Source organism: Pleurodeles waltl, chromosome 10, assembly GCF_031143425.1.
Source record: "Pleurodeles waltl isolate 20211129_DDA chromosome 10, aPleWal1.hap1.20221129, whole genome shotgun sequence".
Classification (NCBI taxonomy): Eukaryota; Metazoa; Chordata; class Amphibia; order Caudata; family Salamandridae; genus Pleurodeles; species Pleurodeles waltl.
Genome location: NC_090449.1, coordinates 1,005,753,152 through 1,005,774,262, shown reverse-complemented (window position 1 = coordinate 1,005,774,262; position 21,111 = coordinate 1,005,753,152). Strand labels below are relative to the sequence as shown.

The window sequence follows — 21,111 nt, the reverse complement described above, 5'->3', positions numbered from 1 at the left end:
GGTGCTGCCTGGTGTAAATGAACAAGGGGACCCTTTGAACCATTCTTTTCCCCTTATTTCAGTGCGATGGTGTCAACATTTCATTGCCAAGCCTACAGGGCATAGCAGTGCTGAACATTCCAAGTTATGCTGGTGGAATCAACTTCTGGGGAGGCACCAAGGAAGATAATGTAAGTCATGCTGGTCAGTGCCTGAAGAGATTGCCAAAGGAATGAAAGCATGCTACCTTCTTTTCACAATACTTCCACTTGTATAGTGTGTAGTAGGGAAGAAAATATTAATGATATTCGACCAAGTGTGTGCTCCCAGAAAAAGGTTACACAATAATGCCAGTTCTATTAATAATTCCAGTTCATTAGTTTATTTCACTAATGAAGTCTACGGCTGGTTAGGCAGCACATACAACATACTGAAATATTGACGTTTAACAATGTCAAGTGATGCGTGTGTGGATTTAATGATTTCAAAAGGTATTAAGAGTAATTGTGAATGTTGCAGACTTTTATTAGAACCATATAATGGCCTTTAACAGCGAAGAAAATGTGCAGCTTGGTGAGGTGTTCTCTTCTGTCTTGCCCAACTTTAGTGCAATCTGATTCACTGTTATGAACAATAGACATTCTAGCAACTTCCACAAACTTTCTGTTTTAGAACTTTGGTGCACCATCTTTTGATGACAAGAAACTAGAAGTTGTGGCTGTGTTTGGCAGCATTCAGATGGCCGTGTCTCGGGTGATTAACCTGCAGTATCATCGGATAGCACAGGTATGTCACCTGGATCAAAATCTGGAAGCTAGTTGTGGGGCCACCTCAGAAGTCAGAGGTATATCACCAACCCTTTGTTGAAAGGTTAGCTAAAATAGTAGAAACAGTGGATTTTGCTACGTGTAATGTGAACTGTTCCAACTGTGGAATCTTTTAAGCACTGATTGCAATTAGAATGACCAAGGAAGTCCTCAAGTAAAAAGTGGAGTGTGCAGACTTGGGTTCTAGATAGAGTCTGTTGAAGCTTAGAGACTGTCCCAAAGGTGGAATTCTGCTTATGGGGAGCAGATGCAGTGGAGATGCTCTTGATGCCCTGTACCAACCTGTGTAAAATGGATGAAACCTCCCCATAACATACAATAGCCTGCCCCTGGTTCTCTGGAAAGGTGACCGGATGCAATGAAGTGTGTGCATTTCTGAAGGAGTGGTCGAGCCACACCTCCTCCCCTCTTCCCCGGCCTCACCAAAAAAAGTGTTGACTATATGATTCAACGTACAGTTAAGTATCAAACTGTAGCAGTAATCAATACTATGAATTACAGCTTTCAGCCTTGTGGATACTTAAAATCGTACCTTGATGAGCATAACCTTTTTTAATTGCCTGTGCTCCTATCAGCTCTTAGTTAGGCTGCTGCAGATTTCTTTGCATTGAAACAACAGTACAGTTGTTCCACACCTAGAAATGGTGCAGAATTGAGGCCTCGCCATTGTTATTCAGACTCATGTTAAGCACAAAATACTCAAGAAGCTTCATTGTCTCCAAGTACCTTCCCACACCCTGTTCCTGTCTATCACTCCTGTCATTACAACTCTTTTGCTGCAAAACACCAACATACAACACATACAACATACAATGCTTTATTCTGATGCTGTTCTGCTTGTATGCTGATGCTGAGCATATTTTTCCAAAGATTCTAACTACCTTAACTTATTGCTGTTTTGTGTCAATGAATTATGCTTCAAAAGCAATGAGTTCACTCTGCTTATGTCCTGGTAGTGCCGCATGGTGAAGATCACCATTTTAGGGGAAGAAGGTGTTCCAGTGCAAGTGGACGGGGAAGCCTGGATCCAGCCTCCAGGAATGATCAAGATCCAACACAAGAACAGAGCCCAGATGCTGACAAGGGACCGGGTGAGTCCACAAGAGTCAAGCATTGTATCTCTCGACAGATAACCTTGTGTCTGACATGCCCATCAACTGGTCTTCCCCTCAACTTCTAATCACATCACAAATCTCCACAAATATCTTTTCCACCTCACCTCAGAAACCCTTGTGGTTTTTAATCTTAGCTTCTTAATTCCACAGATTAACCCTCCTCTTCCAGATTAAAAAACAGTTGTGAGGCCACCTTGAAACAGATCAATTTTCTTCTTGTGTCATTCGTTAATGGTGGATGGGACCTCTGTCCTATTTATTTGTTTCTTGGCATTATTGTCCTTGTAGTTCACAGTTTTCAGCTCATCATTTTCTTTTATTCAGCTCATGACTTGTGTTTGAGTTTCCTTAAAGCTGATAGCAAATTTTTGATTGCCAATTTGCAGTTTATGCTCAGTATATAAGAAATGTCATAGTGTCTTGCAGGGGAGTACTCACATGGTTCAGACAATCACAGCCCTGGAAGCACATCTGTTATATTTGTATGCCACAGTAAAATTAACTTCACCTGCATCTTCTGTCGCTACTTACAAGCGCTCCTGAGTTAAGCAGCCACCATAGAGGTAGACGGGATGTTTTCCAGAAAATCACCAGGTGATGATTTGTTACAACATCCTAGTTTTTGGATTCATGTGAGTCAAAAGACCACAAGACCACCTGTGAAAATTGCCCGGTCTTTTAGTGTTTTGCATCAAGTTCAGCAAAAAAGTGAAGGAGGTCCTCTTTGTGAACTGAATTGTAGTGCTACATGGTCCAATGCTGGACGCCACAGTTTTGGTTTCACGTTTGACTGAATGGATTCAGGAGCGCGCAGCAGATGTAGTGAGTTTGAACTTCAGGACCATGTATTGGTGAAACCTCGTTGCAAATGTGAATTCTTCAGCTATAGAGAAGTACTAAAAGTGAATATTCATAAGGAAACAGAGGAGGTAACTGGTGTAACCCTCGCCCATGGGCATTCGTGATTCTCTTCAGAAAGCAGTCGGGAGAAGGGAATAGCCCTCCTTCCACAAACTAATATAGGCTGCCACCCACCAGCAACCTTAGGTCTGCCGTTAATTCCTAATCGGTGTGGTTTAGACACCGAGGGAAGGGGCAGTTTGGCCATGGGAAAGTTTTAATTTATCGTACAGTGCAGTATGGTCTCCATTAGTGTTGCATATAAATAAATACACACATAAGTCCACTGGGAGAAATATGTTGTATTCAATGGCATAGAGCAGTGGTTCCCAACCTGTGGTCCGGGGACCCCCTCGGAGTCCGCAAACCCTCCTCAGGGGGTCCGTGACTGCTCAGAAAAATAAATAACATTAACAGATTCAGCACCCAGCTTTCAGTAATGACTCATTGGGGAGTCCCTGGATTCCAATAATAATTCAGTGGGCGTCCCAGGTTCCAGTACTGATAAAGTGGGGGTCCACAGAACTCAAAAGGTTGGGAACCACTGCCATAGACTTCATTTGCAGTTATGAGGTACAATATTAACTTTGTTTTCTTTAGGAGAAGTGCAGACTGAAGCTTCAATCGAAGCCTTTCTTCTGTGACACAATGCTGTAAACATTACTAAACAAGAACATGAAAGTGGTTGTTAGACACAAAACTAAGGCTCAGATGTAAGAGGGCTTAGCGCCATTCTAACGACACATTAGTGCCATTTTTTTTACGCTAATGTGGCGTTAGATGGCCAAGAACGCCACGCCATGCACACTTTGTAACCCTTTGCGCTACATTATGCCTGCATCAGGCATAATGTATGCAAAGGGGGCGTTCCCCCATTGGGGGGGGGGGCGAAGATTGGCACAAAGTAATTTAAAGATTTATTTGCGTCATTTTTTTCACCACATTTAACGCCTGCTAGGAGTAGGCATTAAAAGGAGGCTTCCAGTGGTTACAATGGGCCTCTGGGTGCTTTGCAGGATTAGTGTTAAAAGTTTCGACGCTAATCCTGCAAAGCGCCGAACTAGCGTAAAAAATTCTGACGCTAGTTCCCTAACTACTGCCATGGTGTGCCGTATATTAAATAGAGCATACACATGGTGGCGTTAGAGGGCGCTAAGGAGCGCAAGAAAAGTGGCGCCCCACTAGGTGCTGCACCACTTTTCCTAAATATATCCCTAATGTCATGTTAGAGGTCTGAAAACCAAGTTAAACAGCTTGAACGACAGTGATGTACAGATGTTAAATTTAGCTTGCCTGTCTGCTCGGCTGACGAGTCCACTTTCCTCTCTATAGGCGTTCGAGAACACTCTCAAATCCTGGGAAGACAAGAGGAAAGGGGAAAGCTACAACTCCAATCACCGGCCCCGGCTGAACTCACAGCAGTCCATGGAGTATGTGACGGAGGAGGAGTACAATCAGCTGCATCAGTTCGCTCAGGCTGCTGACACATTAATTAGCAGGTAACAACTCGTGTTCCATAGGTCGCCTCACCTGGTTGCTCCTGGTTATGGCAGTATGGTTTCTGATGGAACAGTGGTTGGCGCCACAATGCCCGATGGACGAAGGTGAGTGACCATGACTCCCAATGTGTTTTGTTTCACTGCAGGATCCACGAGACAGCCAAGACCCAGAAGACAATGGAGCAAGAGCTAGCACATGCAGTGAATTGCAGCTCCATGGTGCTTAATGAAGCCTTCTTCAATAAAGCCAACAACGCCCCAGAGGTGAGTCTCATTCCTGTCTGTCTCCAGATGTTAAGTAGAGAGGCAACCACAGTCTGGAATTCTGCAAACCATAGGTGGAACATATTTAGTTAAAAGTAATTGTTTACAGAATTCCTTTTTTGTTTAATAATCCTTTATTGACAATTCAAAACACAAGCAGACTTTCGTATCATGTTGCATAATGCTATTTCAACATATCATACATACAAAGACCTTGAGTCTCTTCATGTTGGTGCTGCAGTTAGCTCTTTGCTGTGGGTATCTTTGTATCTGGTGCAAATTCACTTGATGTTAATGTGAGCTAGAATGAGTAGCCAACCTTTATGGACCTCACGCCAGCTTTCAATGGCATTAATAAGAGCAAGTTATCGGTCATTATGCTTAACCTGGAAGTGGAAATGGATATCGGGCCAGATTTAAGAAAAGTGGCACTACATTACATGTAGCACCACTTTTTTTGCGGCCGCTTGTGCCCCCCCAACCGCCACTGTGTGTGCGCCATATTTAAAATACAATGCACCATGGCGCAGGGTAGGGGGCAATAGCATCAGAATTTCTGACGCTATTGATGTACTGTTCAGGGTTAGCGCCAACATTTTGGCACTAACCCTGAACAGTACATAGCTGCTCATTGAAAACAATGCCATGCCCACTTTTAACGCCTGCCCAGAGCAGGTGTTAAAAATGCTGGAAAAAATTATGCAAAGAAATCTTTTACATTTCTTTGTGCCATTCCCCCCGGCCCCGCTTAACGGGGGAACACCCACCTTGCAGGCATAATGTTGCGCAAGGGGTTACAAAGTGGCACAATGCATGAATTGCACCACTTTGTAAATTTGGTGTTGGATTTTGGCCTCGTTGGGCCACATTAGCGTAAAACAAATTGGTGCTAATGTATCACAAGAAGGCGCTAGGGGCTCTTAAGTATGCCCCATAGTTTTCCCTCTTACTTGAATAACACCGAGACTTAACAGCAATAGTAAAATCAGAATAGTAGCTACACCACTGACTTCAAAGTGGAATGGGGGGTGCAACAGGGGTGCATCCTTGCCCCACCTCTGTTCATGCTGGATATTAATTAACTGAGCCCAACCTTGTTTGCCGTAAGCAAAGACATCCCTTGTTTAGGGCTCCAACTTATCCCTGCTGTGCTGTACTCCAATGATGTGGTCCTCACAGTGAGATAATGGCTATGGGATCTAAGTGTACAGGACTGCGAATATGTATTTTGCAAGGCTGCGAAATTACTAGAATAGAGGCCTTTTCTTATCTTGGTGTTCTATTTCATGATAAAGAGTCATGGCCTCCACTCCTGAAAGCTAAAAGAAACTCTATGGCAAGCGTGGTACCTTCCACTGTTGGCATAGCTACTAGACTGGGTGCGAATCCCATTAAAGCATTAGTTAAAATCTGTCAAGCGAAATGTATCTCTGTTATGGCAGTGACATTTGGGGTATAGAGACGTCTCAGACTTGCAAGTTATAGAAAATAAGTTCATGAGGCATTTATTATTCATATCACAATATACCCCTTCTTATATTCTACTTAAAGAACTAGGTGTAGGATATATCGAGAGTTTGTTGGTCCTGTGGCCCTTGCTTAGGTGGATGTTGGTTTGGTCAAGTAGAGAGTTGGGGCTCAACCGAGCCATCTTGAAGGATTGTATGAACCCGGATAAGGCAGCAGCATTCCCTGGCTAAAGTATATTAAATCCGCATTTGTGGATTAAGGGCACCGATATTTGTACAGGTCACTAGAACTTAACATTCGTTTGGATCCACATTGGTAAAACGGGGATGTATATCCTCAGCACAGGAGAGGAGAGTGATGAAGGAGAAGAGTAAACCATCCGTATGTGCTTATTCCATACTGAACACATCCACAGCCAGTGAGCCGTATCTCACCATAGTGACAAACCAACACCATAGATTGATTTAATTAGGTTTAGATGAATTCCACTGCATTGCCTCTTGGCTGAATCAAAGGGGTGGAACCGTGTTGAACATCTAGGGCCATACAGTTGTGATTCCTTCTCAGATCAAGACACAATTATTTTTGTAATGGTTTGTCGGTACTATCTGGCACTCCACAAAAGTATATTTTCTACTTTTGAAAGGGAAACATTTTACTGAAGCTAGACCTGCGTTGACTTTTTTTACAAGTGCTACAAAATGATTTTATATGTTTTAATGTTGCTTGTTGCAGTAAAACTTAGATCTATGTGGACTGCTTTAAGTTTTGGTATGACTGGACATTTTTTCCTATTAGGAATTAACTGAACTGCCTTTTTCACCAATGAATGTTGAAAATATTAGTTTATCTGTGTAATCTGTGGGTCTGTGTGTAATCTGTGGGTCAGGAAAGAGTGCTTGACCTGGCTGAGGAGGCACAATTGATACCAAACTGCCTAGGGTTTCTTCTTAAGATCCAATCACTTTAAACAGGGAGCCAAAGATGTGCTAGACCTCAAAAAAACATAAAAAGACAAAGGGCCTGATTACAACTTTGGAGGAGGGTGTCAATCCATCCCAAATGTGACGGATATACCACCCGCAGTATTACGAGTCCATTATATCCTATGGAACTCGCAATATGGTGGGTAGGATATCCAGCACATTTGGGACGGATTAACACCCTCCTCCAAAGTTGTAATCAGGCCCAAAATGTTTAGAATTTAGAAGTTTATAACTAAGGAGTATTTGACTGATACTCCTATGGATGATGAGGGTATTGACAAGGGCTTGGTGATCAATAGTGTCAAAAAATGCCAAAAGATCAAGAAGGACAAGGAGTTAGGATTTGCCTTGATTTTTTACCCTCATAGTATTAGCAATTGAGTAATTGAAATCTCTGTGCATTAACGAGCGCAGAAGCTTGATTCATAGCCCTCGAAGAAATTACGGTGAGGTTTGTTGATAAGTTCTCCAGGTGACCCTATTATTGAAGACTTAGGGGCTGATTTAGAGTTTGGCAGACAGGTTACTCTGTCACAAGAGTGACGGATATTCCATCCACCATATTACGATTTCCATAGGAATCGTAATACGGCGGACGGAATTGGACTGCAACCAATGCTCAGTCCACTCAGCAATGTTTGGGTAAGAAGTGTTTCTGGTAATGATCAATCCCATGAGATGGACAGTTTATGGACACCCAGTCCCTCTTCATAAAGGAATAATGCACTCACAAAGCACTAGGAAACAGAATATGCATTTAAAATGTTTATTTTCAAATCTTAACCTTGTGCATATGTTATGATTTGTAACCACACAGGAAACAAACAGCAATACATCGAAGCAATTTATAACTAATGAAAACAACAAGAAACATTTCTAACATAGTTATTGAATTGTATAGTCCTGACACCCTCTTTGTGCTATTTTAGAGTTCTAGCAGTTTAATAAATTAGCTGAGTTCCAAGGGTGTGTCTACTCAGCATACCTCTTTTCAGAACAATTATTCCGTATTGTTCTCTCTGAAAAGCAAGCCTGTTGTCTTGGTCAAAAGCGGCCCCTGAGAAGCCTCTGATGGCCTTCCAATACACTACAACCCTAGTCGCGCCCTTCTTGGCCAGTATCCCTGGTGGTAAGCTTCTCTCTAGTCTATGGCCTGATAGGTCAGGCTTATCAGGGTTTAGTTAAATAACCTGTTGCATACTGTTTACATAAACACTAACCAGAATTTTAGCCAGGGACTCTTCCTAATTTCATACATGAAAGATCATACAATACATTAATATGTTTCCTTGAAAACATGATAACGTATGTGCTACTTCAGCAGCCATGCATATCACAGACCTAAGTTAATTCGACAAAAGCCTTCTTACTGACTTGTCCGTTGTTTATTTCTTTCTTTCCGTCCCCACTAGTTCCTGAGCAGAAATGTGGCCGTGGATGTGGCGGTGAGTGTCAAGGCGCTGTACACTGAAACCAGAGCCTTCCTGGAAGGAAAGATGGTGAGTGGTTTTAAGGTAGTCACAGGTTGGGAAGGCATTCTAAGAGTTATCTCGCACAGATACATGTAAATTACGAATTGGCTAAATTACCCCTACAAATGCACGTGTTTCTTGTTCACAAATGTTCCATCAGAACGCACACGCTTTGTAGTTTACACAAGTAATGGTATGACTTCCAGGGAGGTTTGAGAGTTTTAACCTCATTTTATAAAATTTTATTTGTCTAGTTTACTGTGTGTACTGCTGTAAATCAGAGTTTAAGAATGTAAGATATGTTTTTCCAACTTTCTCACCCCTCCTAATCTTGATAATAAGCACTGCACTGTTTTGTGCACATTCCTGCACTTTCTGCACACTTCCAGCCAAGTAATTTAGAAATATATTTGGTGGTCGGATAAGCGGAGTAAATGCACTTCCAACCTTTATAAACACACAAAAATGCACTACTGTGTGGGTATCCACCACCCCTTTCATTTATGTTCTTGGCAACTTCTATACTAGTCGCTGTCAAGGTCCTCAAGTACATAGAATACACACTTTGCAGAGATATAACATACTTCTGCATATGTAAAATACGTGTGTGACTTGAGGGCACATTATGCATATGTCGATTATTATTTTTCTTTGGAATAAATCACAGTGAAAAATATTGTAAATTGGTCCTTGTGTTTTGAACTTTGTTCAGTGCGCAAGCGCTGTCTCTCGACATGTTGTAATCTACATCTGTGGGCTTTAACCACGCCCATCACTTTCATTCGTTCCTTGGCCTGCCTTTCAAAATTTCCTTGATTTCATAGGAAAATGCTTCACATTTGTCCCACCTTGAGGCTGCTTTGTTACCGGCTTGCAGACTGACCCTGTTTCATGGATTATTGCACGATCTGCCATATACCTTAGTGTGGCACACTATTTTTTTCTTTTGTCTCACCTCTTCGCGCTGCGTGGCTGCATGTTGTTTCGGCCTCTTCCTTGTTTTGAGCATGCCGCTGCTTCTTTGTGGTGTCTGAGTGCTTTCATGAGGATGTGAAGTTACATATAGCGTGACCTCAATTGGAAGAGTGCTTTACATGACTACGCATATAGCGTGAACTCAATTGCAATAGTAGTTTACATCGCTTAGTGAAGTTACATATAGTGCAACCTCATACTTATTTTTATTTTCAGCAAGCATACTACTCATGGCTCCCTTCCCTCATGACCTGGATGCACAGCGTAAAACTATTCACAAAACGGGCGACGCACTTCATTTTTCAGCACAGCGCCTGAAAGTCATTGGGGAAGTGTGGAATTCAAGATTGCAGCGTGCAGTATACTATGTGGCCAAAAGAGGTGCCAAGGCACACCTAGGGACAGCCTTTGGTACTCCACCCTTTCTCTGCTTCTTACAAATTAGAACAATAAATGTTGCAGGTTTTTTTCAAACAGCATAATATAACTGTAAAAGCACTAATGTAATCATGTTCTTCCTGATTATATTTCACATTCTTTACTTTATCTTGTTTTTTTGGTCCATGCTATCCAAAGCATTCCGATTCACGCTCTCCATCAACAGATGTCTCAAATGTGGCGTAGCACCAAAGCTGCTCCCTTTGTAACTGGGGAACAAGATTTGAGTATCGGCATTGGTTCACCATCCTGTGATTCTGAGCAATTCACTTAATCTCCCCATGCCCCCCCAAATATTAATCTGTAATATAATTGCTGCTCCTGTAAACTGCTTTGATGCCTGCTGGTCGCGTTTGCGCTATAATAACTGGAGTGATTTTGGAGAAGGTTTTAATCCATAAGTCATCCATCACCAAAAATTCATATAGATGCCGAGCTGGAAGTCTCTTTAAAATGTATACCCTGTCATCCTTTGTGGCATCGAAAGGTGCTTTCAGTCGGGTGCGGTGCGGTGTCTATCAGATTTCACCAAGACTTTTAACACACAGGCAAAAACACATCCACACACTCTTCCTCTCTCTGTTTGGAAAGACTTAAAAAATGTTGGTCATTTCACAAAGTAATGTGCTTTACCCCACTTACCACACCTACAAATTCGCATTCCTCTCTTTTCCGCTGCCCCTTAAGCCCCTCTCGTGTGACCTGCCTAACATGTAATAGTATGTTTCAGTCACTCAAAGCGTACAATGAAAAAGTGTGGTTACACAGATTAGCGCTTGTCACGCTGATTAAAAGCTGTCCCTCCAGTTCCAACTTCTTCTTAGTAACAGCAGGGAGGAGATGTCAGGATGTTGCTACTTATTTTTTTCAGCCAGCATATTACTCTTGTCTTCCCTCCCTCATAGCCTGAATGCACAGCGTAAAACTTTTCACAAAATAGGCGCTGCGCTTAATTTTTCAGCACGCTGCCTGAAAGTAATTGGGGGGGTGTGGAATTCAAGATTGCTGGGTGCAGTACCTTATGTGGCCAAAAAAGTTCCAAGGGACACCCAGGGACTGCCTCTGGTACTGCACCCTCTCCCTGCTTTGTTCACATTAGAACAGTAAATGTTGCAGGGTTTTTTCAGCCAGCATATTATAAGTGTAAAAGCATTAACGTAACCATGTTCTTCCTGATTACATTTCACATGCTTTAGTTAATCTTGGTTTTTTTTGGTCCATGCTATCCAAAGCGTTCCCACTATAATTAACACTTTCCATCAATAGATGTCTCAAATGTGGCAAAACAGTAACAGCAGCGAAGAGATGTCAGCCATCATGACTCACTTTTGTCCCATGTAAAGCTCCAAGTCTGTCATAAACTCTTTAGTGAACACTTTTCTGGAGAAGAACCATTTTATTAAGATATACTTTCCCAACTACTTAGAACTGCAGCCTAATCCTCTTCCCTACTTGTGCAACAACATTTATCTTACTTTTGCCCTAGTTCTTCCCTGGGGCATCTTAAGGATTTTGGGGCCCTGTGCCAAATGTGTTTGGGGGCTCTTGTTCGTAACATATTTGAATTTATGATCCAGTTCCAGCTCTTTCTTGCCCTCTTTGGCCAGGTTACCAACAATGCACAGGCACACCTATGTGTTTACATCTATTATTCAGGGATAGTGATTTGGGTTTTCAATACTTCTAACACAGAAGAAGCTCACTAATATTACTGCAAATACCCTCATTGACACCCTTCCGTTTCTCAAATGTAAGGTCCTGTTTTGGTCTTAAAGAACCTTTCGTTATGGCTGTTGCATGAAAGAAACACATTTCTCTGAAAATGTCAGTAACTCTCCCTCACACATCACCCACGTTAATTTTTTTTTACAAGAAAACAGTACTAAAAACAATCTCAGAAATGTTCAAGGTCACCAGGGTAAGACTTTCTGCAGCTTTAGTTATATGGAGGGCCGCTGGAATTATGTGGCAGAGAGGACCAAATTATGTGGTGGGGTTGACCAATTTATGAGGCAAGCAAAGTTCAGTTATGCATTTACAACGCCAATAGCTCTAACTCAAGCAAATGTGAGACCTATTGCATTGCAAATGCTTGCTCAATACTGTGTTCTGGCCTCCCTTTCCTATGTCTGTTAGAGACTTTTCTGGACCTGCCAACTTCATCAAAAACCTCACAGTGTGAGAAGGCAGCGGGGCCTTGGAAGGGGCGTGGTTTCGTGCTGAGAAGCACCTTAGAGGAACATTTGCCCCCAACCAGGCCCCAAGCCCACTCCTCTCAAAAAATAAATAAAAGCTTGCTGAGGCTGTTGCCGATGTCCTAGGGGTTATTCACACCCATAAATGGACATCGGCAGTTAAAAGCTTCCGAGAAAGATTTTCTACTCGTTTTCCCCCTGCCAACATATGGTATTGGTTCCTCACCGGGTGACCATGTGAGGGGAGCCAATGTCGTGTGTCACGCGGTGGCACCATGTGAATTGGCAAGTCTGCTTTTCCCACTCTGTCCGTGTGGTTAATGAAACAGGACAAATGGGATGAGAAAAAATTCAGACTGGATGTGCTAAATGGTGTAATTCACTTAGGCCAGATCATGTGGCCCCTGTAGTATCCCTCCAGCACCACCTCAGGTGCTACGATCTATGGTACCTTTATGTATTTTAGTTAATGTTTTTATACAGCGCTCAATGCTGCTAAGAGCTGCGTCAAGCGCTAACCTTGACAGAATTTACTCATTTTCCACCATAGTGAATAAAACTGCCCATACAGGTGATCTTTAATTCACTCCCAGAGAGAAAAGGAGGGTTCTGACTTGTCCGGATTTGACCTAGGTAAATTCAGGTTGACATAACTGCACCACAAGAGATATTAATAATAATAATAATAATAATAATACATGTTGTAAAGTGTTTACCACAGTCGTTACAAAGCACTGTAAGTTATAGGTGATTCTATTACCTATTTTAATGCTACTCAGTGTACAAACCTCGTAAGAATGGAAGACTGAGTTCGCCTTGCTGGTACTCCAACTCACGATGTCATCCTAACAGCAGATGTCAGGAAACAGCAATTATATCCACTGGCTCACATACGCTGTCTCGTACATAAATACACTCTTACTCAGAAGCACACACACAAAATATATTTGTAAGCATTTTTCACTTACCTCGGCTGCCATCAAGGTCCATTCCAGCTAATTGTGCTCCATATTTTTACTACACTAACATTGTATACTCCAATATTATTCACTATTAGTTCAGTGAAAAATGGAGAGGAAATAAGTAGTCTGAGTCCCTCCTATGTTCATGGCAGTGATTTTGCCACCTCTGAGGCCAGGAGTCACAAAAGCAGTGGTTGGAGTCACACAGGGCAAGCCAAGGTTCAAAGCTGCGACCCCTAAATGATGTCCATGCATCTGCCATAGTTCAGCAGGTATCCCGTCTGACAAACCTACAGCTACACAGACTCAGGTAGAGGTGGGCGTCCACTTGGTTTCCACTGGCAGATCTTCAGCTGACTCCACATCAAAAGTCTTTAGCGGGTAGCCCATCTGCAAAAAAGTGGATGACTTTAGAGAATTCGAAGGCTCACCATGATCAAGGTGTATCTTCTCTCAATAAATGTCAGCTGGCGGTTTTAAGATGGTGGCTGGCACGCATCGTTTTGAAAAGATCCCCTCAGTGTCAGCAATAAATATGGCCGTCACTTATACACTGAGATGAAAGATGTGGTGCCACTTGCCTGGTAGAGACTCTGCCTGCAGAACCCTAAGTGTGTTCCTTAGTTCTTCATTTCCTCTTTCTCTTGATCTCTTTAGCAGTTGGACTCCCCTCAGGAGGAAGAAGGATTGCAGTGTTCACTTAACACCGTGAGCCAAGACCTCAAGAAACTGGCTGACGTCCACTGGATGACCGATATCATCAACTCATCAGAGGAGGTACGTTCTGTAGTCGGCGTGACTGTTTATGAAGATCCACTTTCCAAATACATTCCCCATCCCATTTATTGTTAAGCTCATAAGAGAGACAGAGAGAGTGAGCCGGTCACGGCTGGCAGTGGGGCAAAGTGGCGGGGTGAATAAAACAATTTTTTTTTTTTTTAACTTACCTCAGCACCGCCACTGGCTTTGCGCTCCCAGGCAGACTAGGAGCCTGGGCCTGCTGTTTCCAACCCAGCATCACAGTGGCGGTTGGAGAGAGCTCGGTGCGCATGTGTGTTTGGCCGTCCTAAGACACCTCCCCGCTCTCACTGCCTATCACCAATCACCCCTTTAAATATAAAACGATAATAAACAAGCTGGAGTGAGCAAGAGAGAGTGTGTGTCTGTAAACTGCAGCCTTTCACAATTTCATTCATGTTCTATATTGCCAGCAATTACTGCCATCCTTTAGGAAAGAGCGTGAAAATATGCCTGCCATTTTGTCAGAGAAACAAATGAAGGACTTTGGGGAAGGTTCCATAGCCGTCTGATCGTTGATTGACATAAAAACAAAAATAGGACGGTAATGAAGTCAAATGAGCATTCATTATCAATGGACCTTTGTACATCATATTGTCTTTAATGTCCTAAGGCTGTGTTTCTGTGTTAGCATATTAAACCCAGGCCTATAGGCTTTACCAATTCTTGTTTGAATCCGCACTCATGCTGGTTATTGTGCATTATTGAGACTGATACAACAACAAACAGTGATTTGAACATAAGCATTGTTTAGGTCACCTCAGGGTCAGTGCTTAGTTTGTAAATAAAAACGTGCCGGTGCCCAAAGCCTTCCTCTTAAACATGCGACTGCTGCAATTAAATTAAATGTGCGAGCACAGCCATAAGCAAATCAGATCTGTGACTGAGGGTGAGTGTTTGAAAAGTTACAACACTCCGTCCATCATTTTATTTTGTGGTATTTAATTGTGCGTCCTAAGTGGCTAGGATATGCCCAGACGTTGGTCCTTGCTCGCTTCGCGACTAGATTCAAACTAGCCAGGCTAATGAGGGGTGATACCCCGAAACCAGTCTCAGGATGCTTGTTTACAGACCGGGGAGGACCTGGGTGGGACTATTCCCCTGGGAGCAGTATCAAGACGGATTTGCATATGGCTGGGTTCAAACTCGGGTGATGTGTTGAGCAAAATAATGATGGATTAACCAAGATCTGTGACTGAGGATGAGTGTTTGAAAAGTTCCAACATGCCGTCCATCAGTTTATTTTGTGGGGACTCCAATTTCCACTCAGGAAATGCCTGGTCACAGACGTACACCATAACTCTCGGGCCAAAAAACAATGTGCCGTTATTTGGCACAGAACGTGCATATTCTCAACGGGCTTAGTAAAGTAATTAGTGTAAGTCTGAGTTGTCCTGCATCACGCATACTTGTGGATGGAGAAATCCTGCTTTTGCAGCATGAATCCTTTTCTGGATTCATATGCTGTGCATTATTCCGCCATCTAGTGGTTGGGTACGGAATCGTCACCTTCTTCTTCTATTTTTTTGTTTTCTTTTTCCATTTTGGTGTTGTCGACCACCATTTGGTGCTTGGTCCGTCCCTTGTGTGACGTCAGACAGTACCCCGGAAGTTCTTGTGTGTGATAGCCATCTTCAGATTCTTTTTTCTGCCGCTGGTTCTGGAAGCAAAAGAAGGAGCTCCGAAGTTTTTGTGACAATCTCCAAAAAATCCGGAAAAAAACAAGTTTTTTTTTCAATAAAGTATTGCTGAACGAGGGAAGAGAAGAGTGGCAGAGATAAAGGAACCGCAGGACATATCCACCAGCAGGGGATGCCAATGGAATTCACACATGGCAGGAAAATGAAGCAAGGTAGGGGTCATGGAAAACACCCTATTTAAATTCTGCCTGAACTTCCACCATAAATTTGCCCAGCGTGACCCACACGAAGTCTGCAACCTCTGCCTGCCGAGACGCCACAGGGACGAGGGTTGCGAGGCCTGCACTGCCTTTGTACCCAAAACGCTCAGGGAGCACCGAAAGCAGAGAGAGGAACACCACGCAGCAATGCATAGCCAAAAACCTCGGGTATCCCTTAAGGACTAGGCCTATCCAGCAACGAGGAAGAGCAGGCCAGAGGCACAGAATCGACCCACGGGGGTGGGGGTCGGACATTTAGATTCTCGAGGGGGATGCAGAGAAAAAGCACACGTTGAAGAAAACCACAAAGGATGCCGAAAGGAGACTCAAAAAAGTTAAGAGTGCGCCGAAAATCTCAGAGGAAGAAATCCCTGAGAAAAAGTCTCACAAGGCAGCCTGACGTCCAATAAAACGATGATCAAGGGTCAGCCACGAACAAAGGAGGCCCAAGGATCCCAAACCAGGGATACCGAAGAAGGCAGAATGCCGAAACAGGCAAAAACCTCCACGGGGAAATAAACCCCAAAACTGTCAGAGGAAGAACAGCTGATGCCAAAAAAGAGACCATCGACGACACAGGATGTCAAAAAGGCTGGAGAAGAAGAGCAATCGACTAGAGGCTGAAATGGCAGCGCTCCTTCAATGCAAAAAGGAGTTTGACGACACGCTAAAACAATTCAAAATCTCACCAAAATCTTCGACAAGCACAGACGTCGAAGACGAAGAGAATGCTCTAGAGGCGGGGACAACCCCCAAGCACCACGAAGAAGAGGCAGAGGAGGATTTTTACAACCCTAAAGGGGAAGAAGCAACAGGGATCTTTGAGGAAAATTGGAATGACCTCGACACAGAGAGCCAGAAGAAAAGGTCGACAGCTACCCCTCGAGGCCTTCGCCCCCGATGACATCACAGTCTACAACAGTCTAATTAAGAGGGTAGCAGAAACATATGGTGTACCCTTAGAGGAAGAGAAGGGAGATTCCTGCTTCCTATTAGAAACCTTCATGCCATCAAGCAAGGGGAATCTGTATCTCTCAGTGCTACCTAGCATACTGGACCAGGGCAAGGGGGCCTTCAAAGAACCTACTGCGGCAAAAGGGGTGACACCAAGAGTGGAAAATAATATGAACCTTCCCCAAAGGACCCCAAATACATCCAGAGAAACACAGTGGTGGACTCTATCATCATCACTACTGCGAGAAGAAGGAGCAATGCACATGCCTCCACAGGCCCTCTCCTGAAAGGGAAAGCAAGAGGATGGACGTGGTAGGGAGAAAGATGGAGAGGGAGGCAGCAACACAATGGCGTATAGCAAACTCACACTCCCTCCTCAATAGAAATGGCCTTCAGCAGTGGGAAGAGATTGAAAAGCTAATGAAAAGGCTCCCAGAAGAGGATAGGAAAAGGGCAAAAGCAATGATTCAGGAGGGGAAAAACATTGCCAACACCTCTCTTAAATCAATGCTGGATACCACTGCCAGTAGACAAATGTGTACAGGGACAACCCTGAGGAGGCATGCATGGCTAAGAATCTCCGGTTTCAAGCCGGAAGTACAGGCCTCAATCATAAACAAGCCCTTTACTGGGGAAGCCTTGTTTGCCCAAGAGGTAGATGAGTCCTTACAACAAATTAAGAAGGACAACCAAACAGCAAAGGCAATGGGTGCCCTCCAATAGAGAGGCAACTTCAGAAGGGAAGGAAACACCCTCAGAAGACCCACAGGAAGGGGACCTTTGTAACAGCAGCAACAGCCCCAGGGGAGTACACAACAGATTGGCCAACAAACCGGATACCAGCAATGGCAGCAACTTGCAAAACAGCCCTTTCAAGGTAGAGGGAGAGCAAGGGGCAAACCCTCCAGAGAAGGAGGAATATCCAAGTGACTCGAAAATACCCCCAAACCCCCACGTAACACCGGTGGGGGGCAGAATAGCACAATAACCACAAGAATGGGAAAATATTACCACAGACAATTGGGTTTTAAACGTGGTAAGCCATGGCTACTGTATAGAACTCACACACCCACCAACACCAAACACACCAAAGAAGAAAAGATATCAAAGAACAGAATGGGTACAACTAAGAAAAGAAATAAAATAACTCCTGCAAAAACATGCAATAGAAAGAGTGCCAAAACAGGAGTTAAACAAGGGAAACTTCTCACCCTACTTCCTGGTACCAAAAGTAGACCTTTCACGAAGGACAATCCAGGACCTCAGGTTTATAAACAAATTCATCCGCACGCAACATTTCAAGACGACAACCTACAAGAGGTAATTCCACTCCTACAAAAGGGGAACTACATGGCAACCATAAACCTAAAGGATGACTATTTGCACTTACCTATGAATCAAGCACACAAAAATACCTCAGGTTCATACTCGAGAAGGTTCACTATTGATTCAAGGTCTTACTTTTCAGAATAAAGTCCACACCAAGGGTTTTTACAAAATGCCTGGCAACAGTCGTGGCATCCCTAAGAAGGAAGGGGAGTCACATAGAGCCCTACCTGGATGACCGGCAATAAAAGCAAGTACAAAGGAGAAATTTCAATGAGATACTCAAACGGTGATCACAACCCTACAAAAGTTGGGTTTCAGCATAAACCACAAGAAATCATCCCCAAGGCCACAACTGGAGAAGATTTTCCTAGGAGCTAGACTGGATGCAAAGAAAGCACATGCATACCCTACCAAGAAGAGAGGGCAGGCAATCACAGCTAACACTTGCCTTTACCAGAGGGGGCGATCTCTGATAGTGAGGACAGTCATGAAACTAATGGGCATGATGGCATCATGCATCCCCCTCGTAACCCCTGGTAGACTCCACATGCGACCATTCCAGGAATGGCTAGGCAACAACTAGTTACAAGCCACCAGAAGTCAGGAGGATCTAGTGGTTGTAACAGAGAGCATACACAAGGAGATATATTGGTGGGCATCCAAAGACATAACCAAGGGGAGACCTTTAAAGATGACAACTCCATCGGTGACCATCACAATAGATGAGTCTCACAAGGGGTGGGGAGCACACACAGACAACTTGAGAATTCTAGGCCAATGTAGCAGGGCGGATGCAATAAAAAACACATACATTTCCTAGAGATGAATACAGTGTTACCAGCCCTGAAAGTTTTTGAAACACAAGTATCAGGGAAAACCATACTAATCCAGACAGACAATACAAGAACAATGTTATATCTGAACAAACAAGGGGGCACAATGTATTTTACCCTAAGTAAACTAGCCCACGAAATATGGAAATGGGCGATACCACAAGGGATCAACTTGCAAACAGTCCACCTACTGGGGAAGGACAACATAGAGGCAGCAGACTAAGCAGTCAGTAAAGCAGCACACACGAATGGAAGATAAAACAAAAGAGCTTAGAAAATAATCTTCAGGGTTTGGGGCACACCAACAATCGGCTTGTTCGCATCAGCAGAAAAAAATGCCAACTCTTTGCCTCCAGGTTTCCACACCACCAGTCAGAGGGGAATATCCTGTCACTAGATTGATCAGGAGGATTTGCCTATGCCTTTCCTCCAACTCTTTCCTTTCCTGAATCTCATCCTAATAGTCTCAAAAGGGCCAGACAATCATGGTATTCAAATCTACTCGAGCTGTCCAAGGGACAAATGATCAAGATCAAAGTGGAGCGGGACCTGCTCACAAAGCAAAAGGGACAAGTGTTTGACCCGGAACCAGCAACACTGAATCTTACAGCATTACGCCTGCATCCATAGAATTTGGACACCTAAACCTACCACCTAGGCCCATGGAAATACTAAAGGAGGCTATTAAGCCAATGACAACGACAAGAAAATGCTATGCATCAAAATGGAAAAGATCCTTCAGATGGTGCACAGAGAAATATAGCTTGTAGACAATATCTAGACAGGAAACAGTAATAATCTATCTCACACACTTACTAGACGGCGGAATCAACTACTCTTCTCTCAAGGTACACTTGGCAGCAATCAAGGCCTACACCAGGGGAGCTTTATGTACAAGTTTTTTCACAACACCTGTTATAAAAATGTTCCTGGAGGGATTCAAAAGAAATGCCCCCTAAGAAAAGCGCAGCCCCGATGTGGACTTGAACACTGTATTGAAGCAGTTGATGACAAAACCCTTTGATCCAATGCACAAAGCAGAACTCTGGTTTACCACATTCAAAACTGCTTTTCTGATAGCAATCACGTCGCTACGAAGAGTAAGCGAGATTCAAGCGCTAACATCACACGAACCATACATGCAAATTCACAAGGACAAGGTAGTCCTCAGAACAAATCCTCAATTCCTACCTAAGGTGGTGAGCAACTTCCACATTAAGCTAACCATCCAGTTGCCAGTTTTTTTTAATGAATCTACAGACACAATTGGAAAGGACATTACATACCCTTGATGTGAGAAGCGCACTAATATACTGCCTAGAGGAGACCAAACAGTTCCATAAAGGGAACCAACTGTTTGTTTCATATGCCAAATCCAGTAAGGGGGTCACCCATCACAAAGTGAACTATTGCACAATGGATTGTGGAGACAATCCAAACATGCTACACATCGACTGGCAGACGCCTACCTCTCTGCCCTAAAGCACACTCAACAAGAACAATTGGTGCAACACTAGCATTCATTGCAAATGTGCCCATAACAGCAACATGGACCTCCCCACACACATTCACAAGGCATTATTGTGTGGACATTCACATGCGTAAAGAAGCTCAAGTACTACAGCACCTGTTTGCAAGCTCATCATTTCACCCCAATCAACCCAAGGAAGGGGAAACCTCTACACAATCTAATGCACAGCATGTGAATCCAGAAAAGGATTCATGCTGCAAAACGAAATGGTTACTTACCACTACGAGTAGTTTTGTAGCCTGAAGCGTTTTCTGGATTCACATCCCACCCACCTCCCCGTAAATGAGAACAGGAGGGAAAGAAGTCTTGTGTATATAAAAACAAACTGTTAAAAAAAAGAGAACGGAAAGTGAATCCGAAGGTGGCTACCACCCACAGGAACTTCTGGGGCACCATCTGACATCACAGAGGGGCCAGACTAAGCACCAAATGGTGGTCGATGACGCCAAAAAGAAAAAAAAGAAGAAAGGGAAAATTCTGGACCCAACCACTAGATGGTAGCATAATGCACAGCATGTCAATCCAGGAAACTCTCCAGCCTGCAAAACTGGTCAGTAACCATTCTGTTGCATTTCTTTAAATATTTTGAGACCCTCACACAGATGACAAAGTGTCATTCAGCGAATTTGCTTGGCCTGAGAAGCAGTTTCTGAGAGGTGGAATGATGGTCTGTTGGGGGTGTTC

At 43.5% G+C, this 21,111-nt stretch overlaps 1 protein-coding gene across 8 annotated transcripts in view; it reads left to right on the top strand.

Moving 5' to 3' along the window:
• The window catches only part of DGKK (diacylglycerol kinase kappa), a 524,126-nt gene that overhangs the window by 484,878 nt on the left and 18,137 nt on the right, over positions 1–21,111 (top strand). For 7 of the 8 annotated variants that reach the window (XM_069211875.1, XM_069211872.1, XM_069211878.1 and 4 more), the window contains 7 exons: positions 63–170; positions 652–765; positions 1,763–1,897; positions 4,154–4,320; positions 4,467–4,584; positions 8,453–8,539; positions 13,740–13,859. In XM_069211875.1, coding sequence (XP_069067976.1) covers positions 63–170; positions 652–765; positions 1,763–1,897; positions 4,154–4,320; positions 4,467–4,584; positions 8,453–8,539; positions 13,740–13,859 — 849 coding nt within the window. The remainder of the gene's footprint in view (positions 1–62; positions 171–651; positions 766–1,762; positions 1,898–4,153; positions 4,321–4,466; positions 4,585–8,452; positions 8,540–13,739; positions 13,860–21,111) is intronic. The other variant, XM_069211876.1, reaches the window with a different exon arrangement.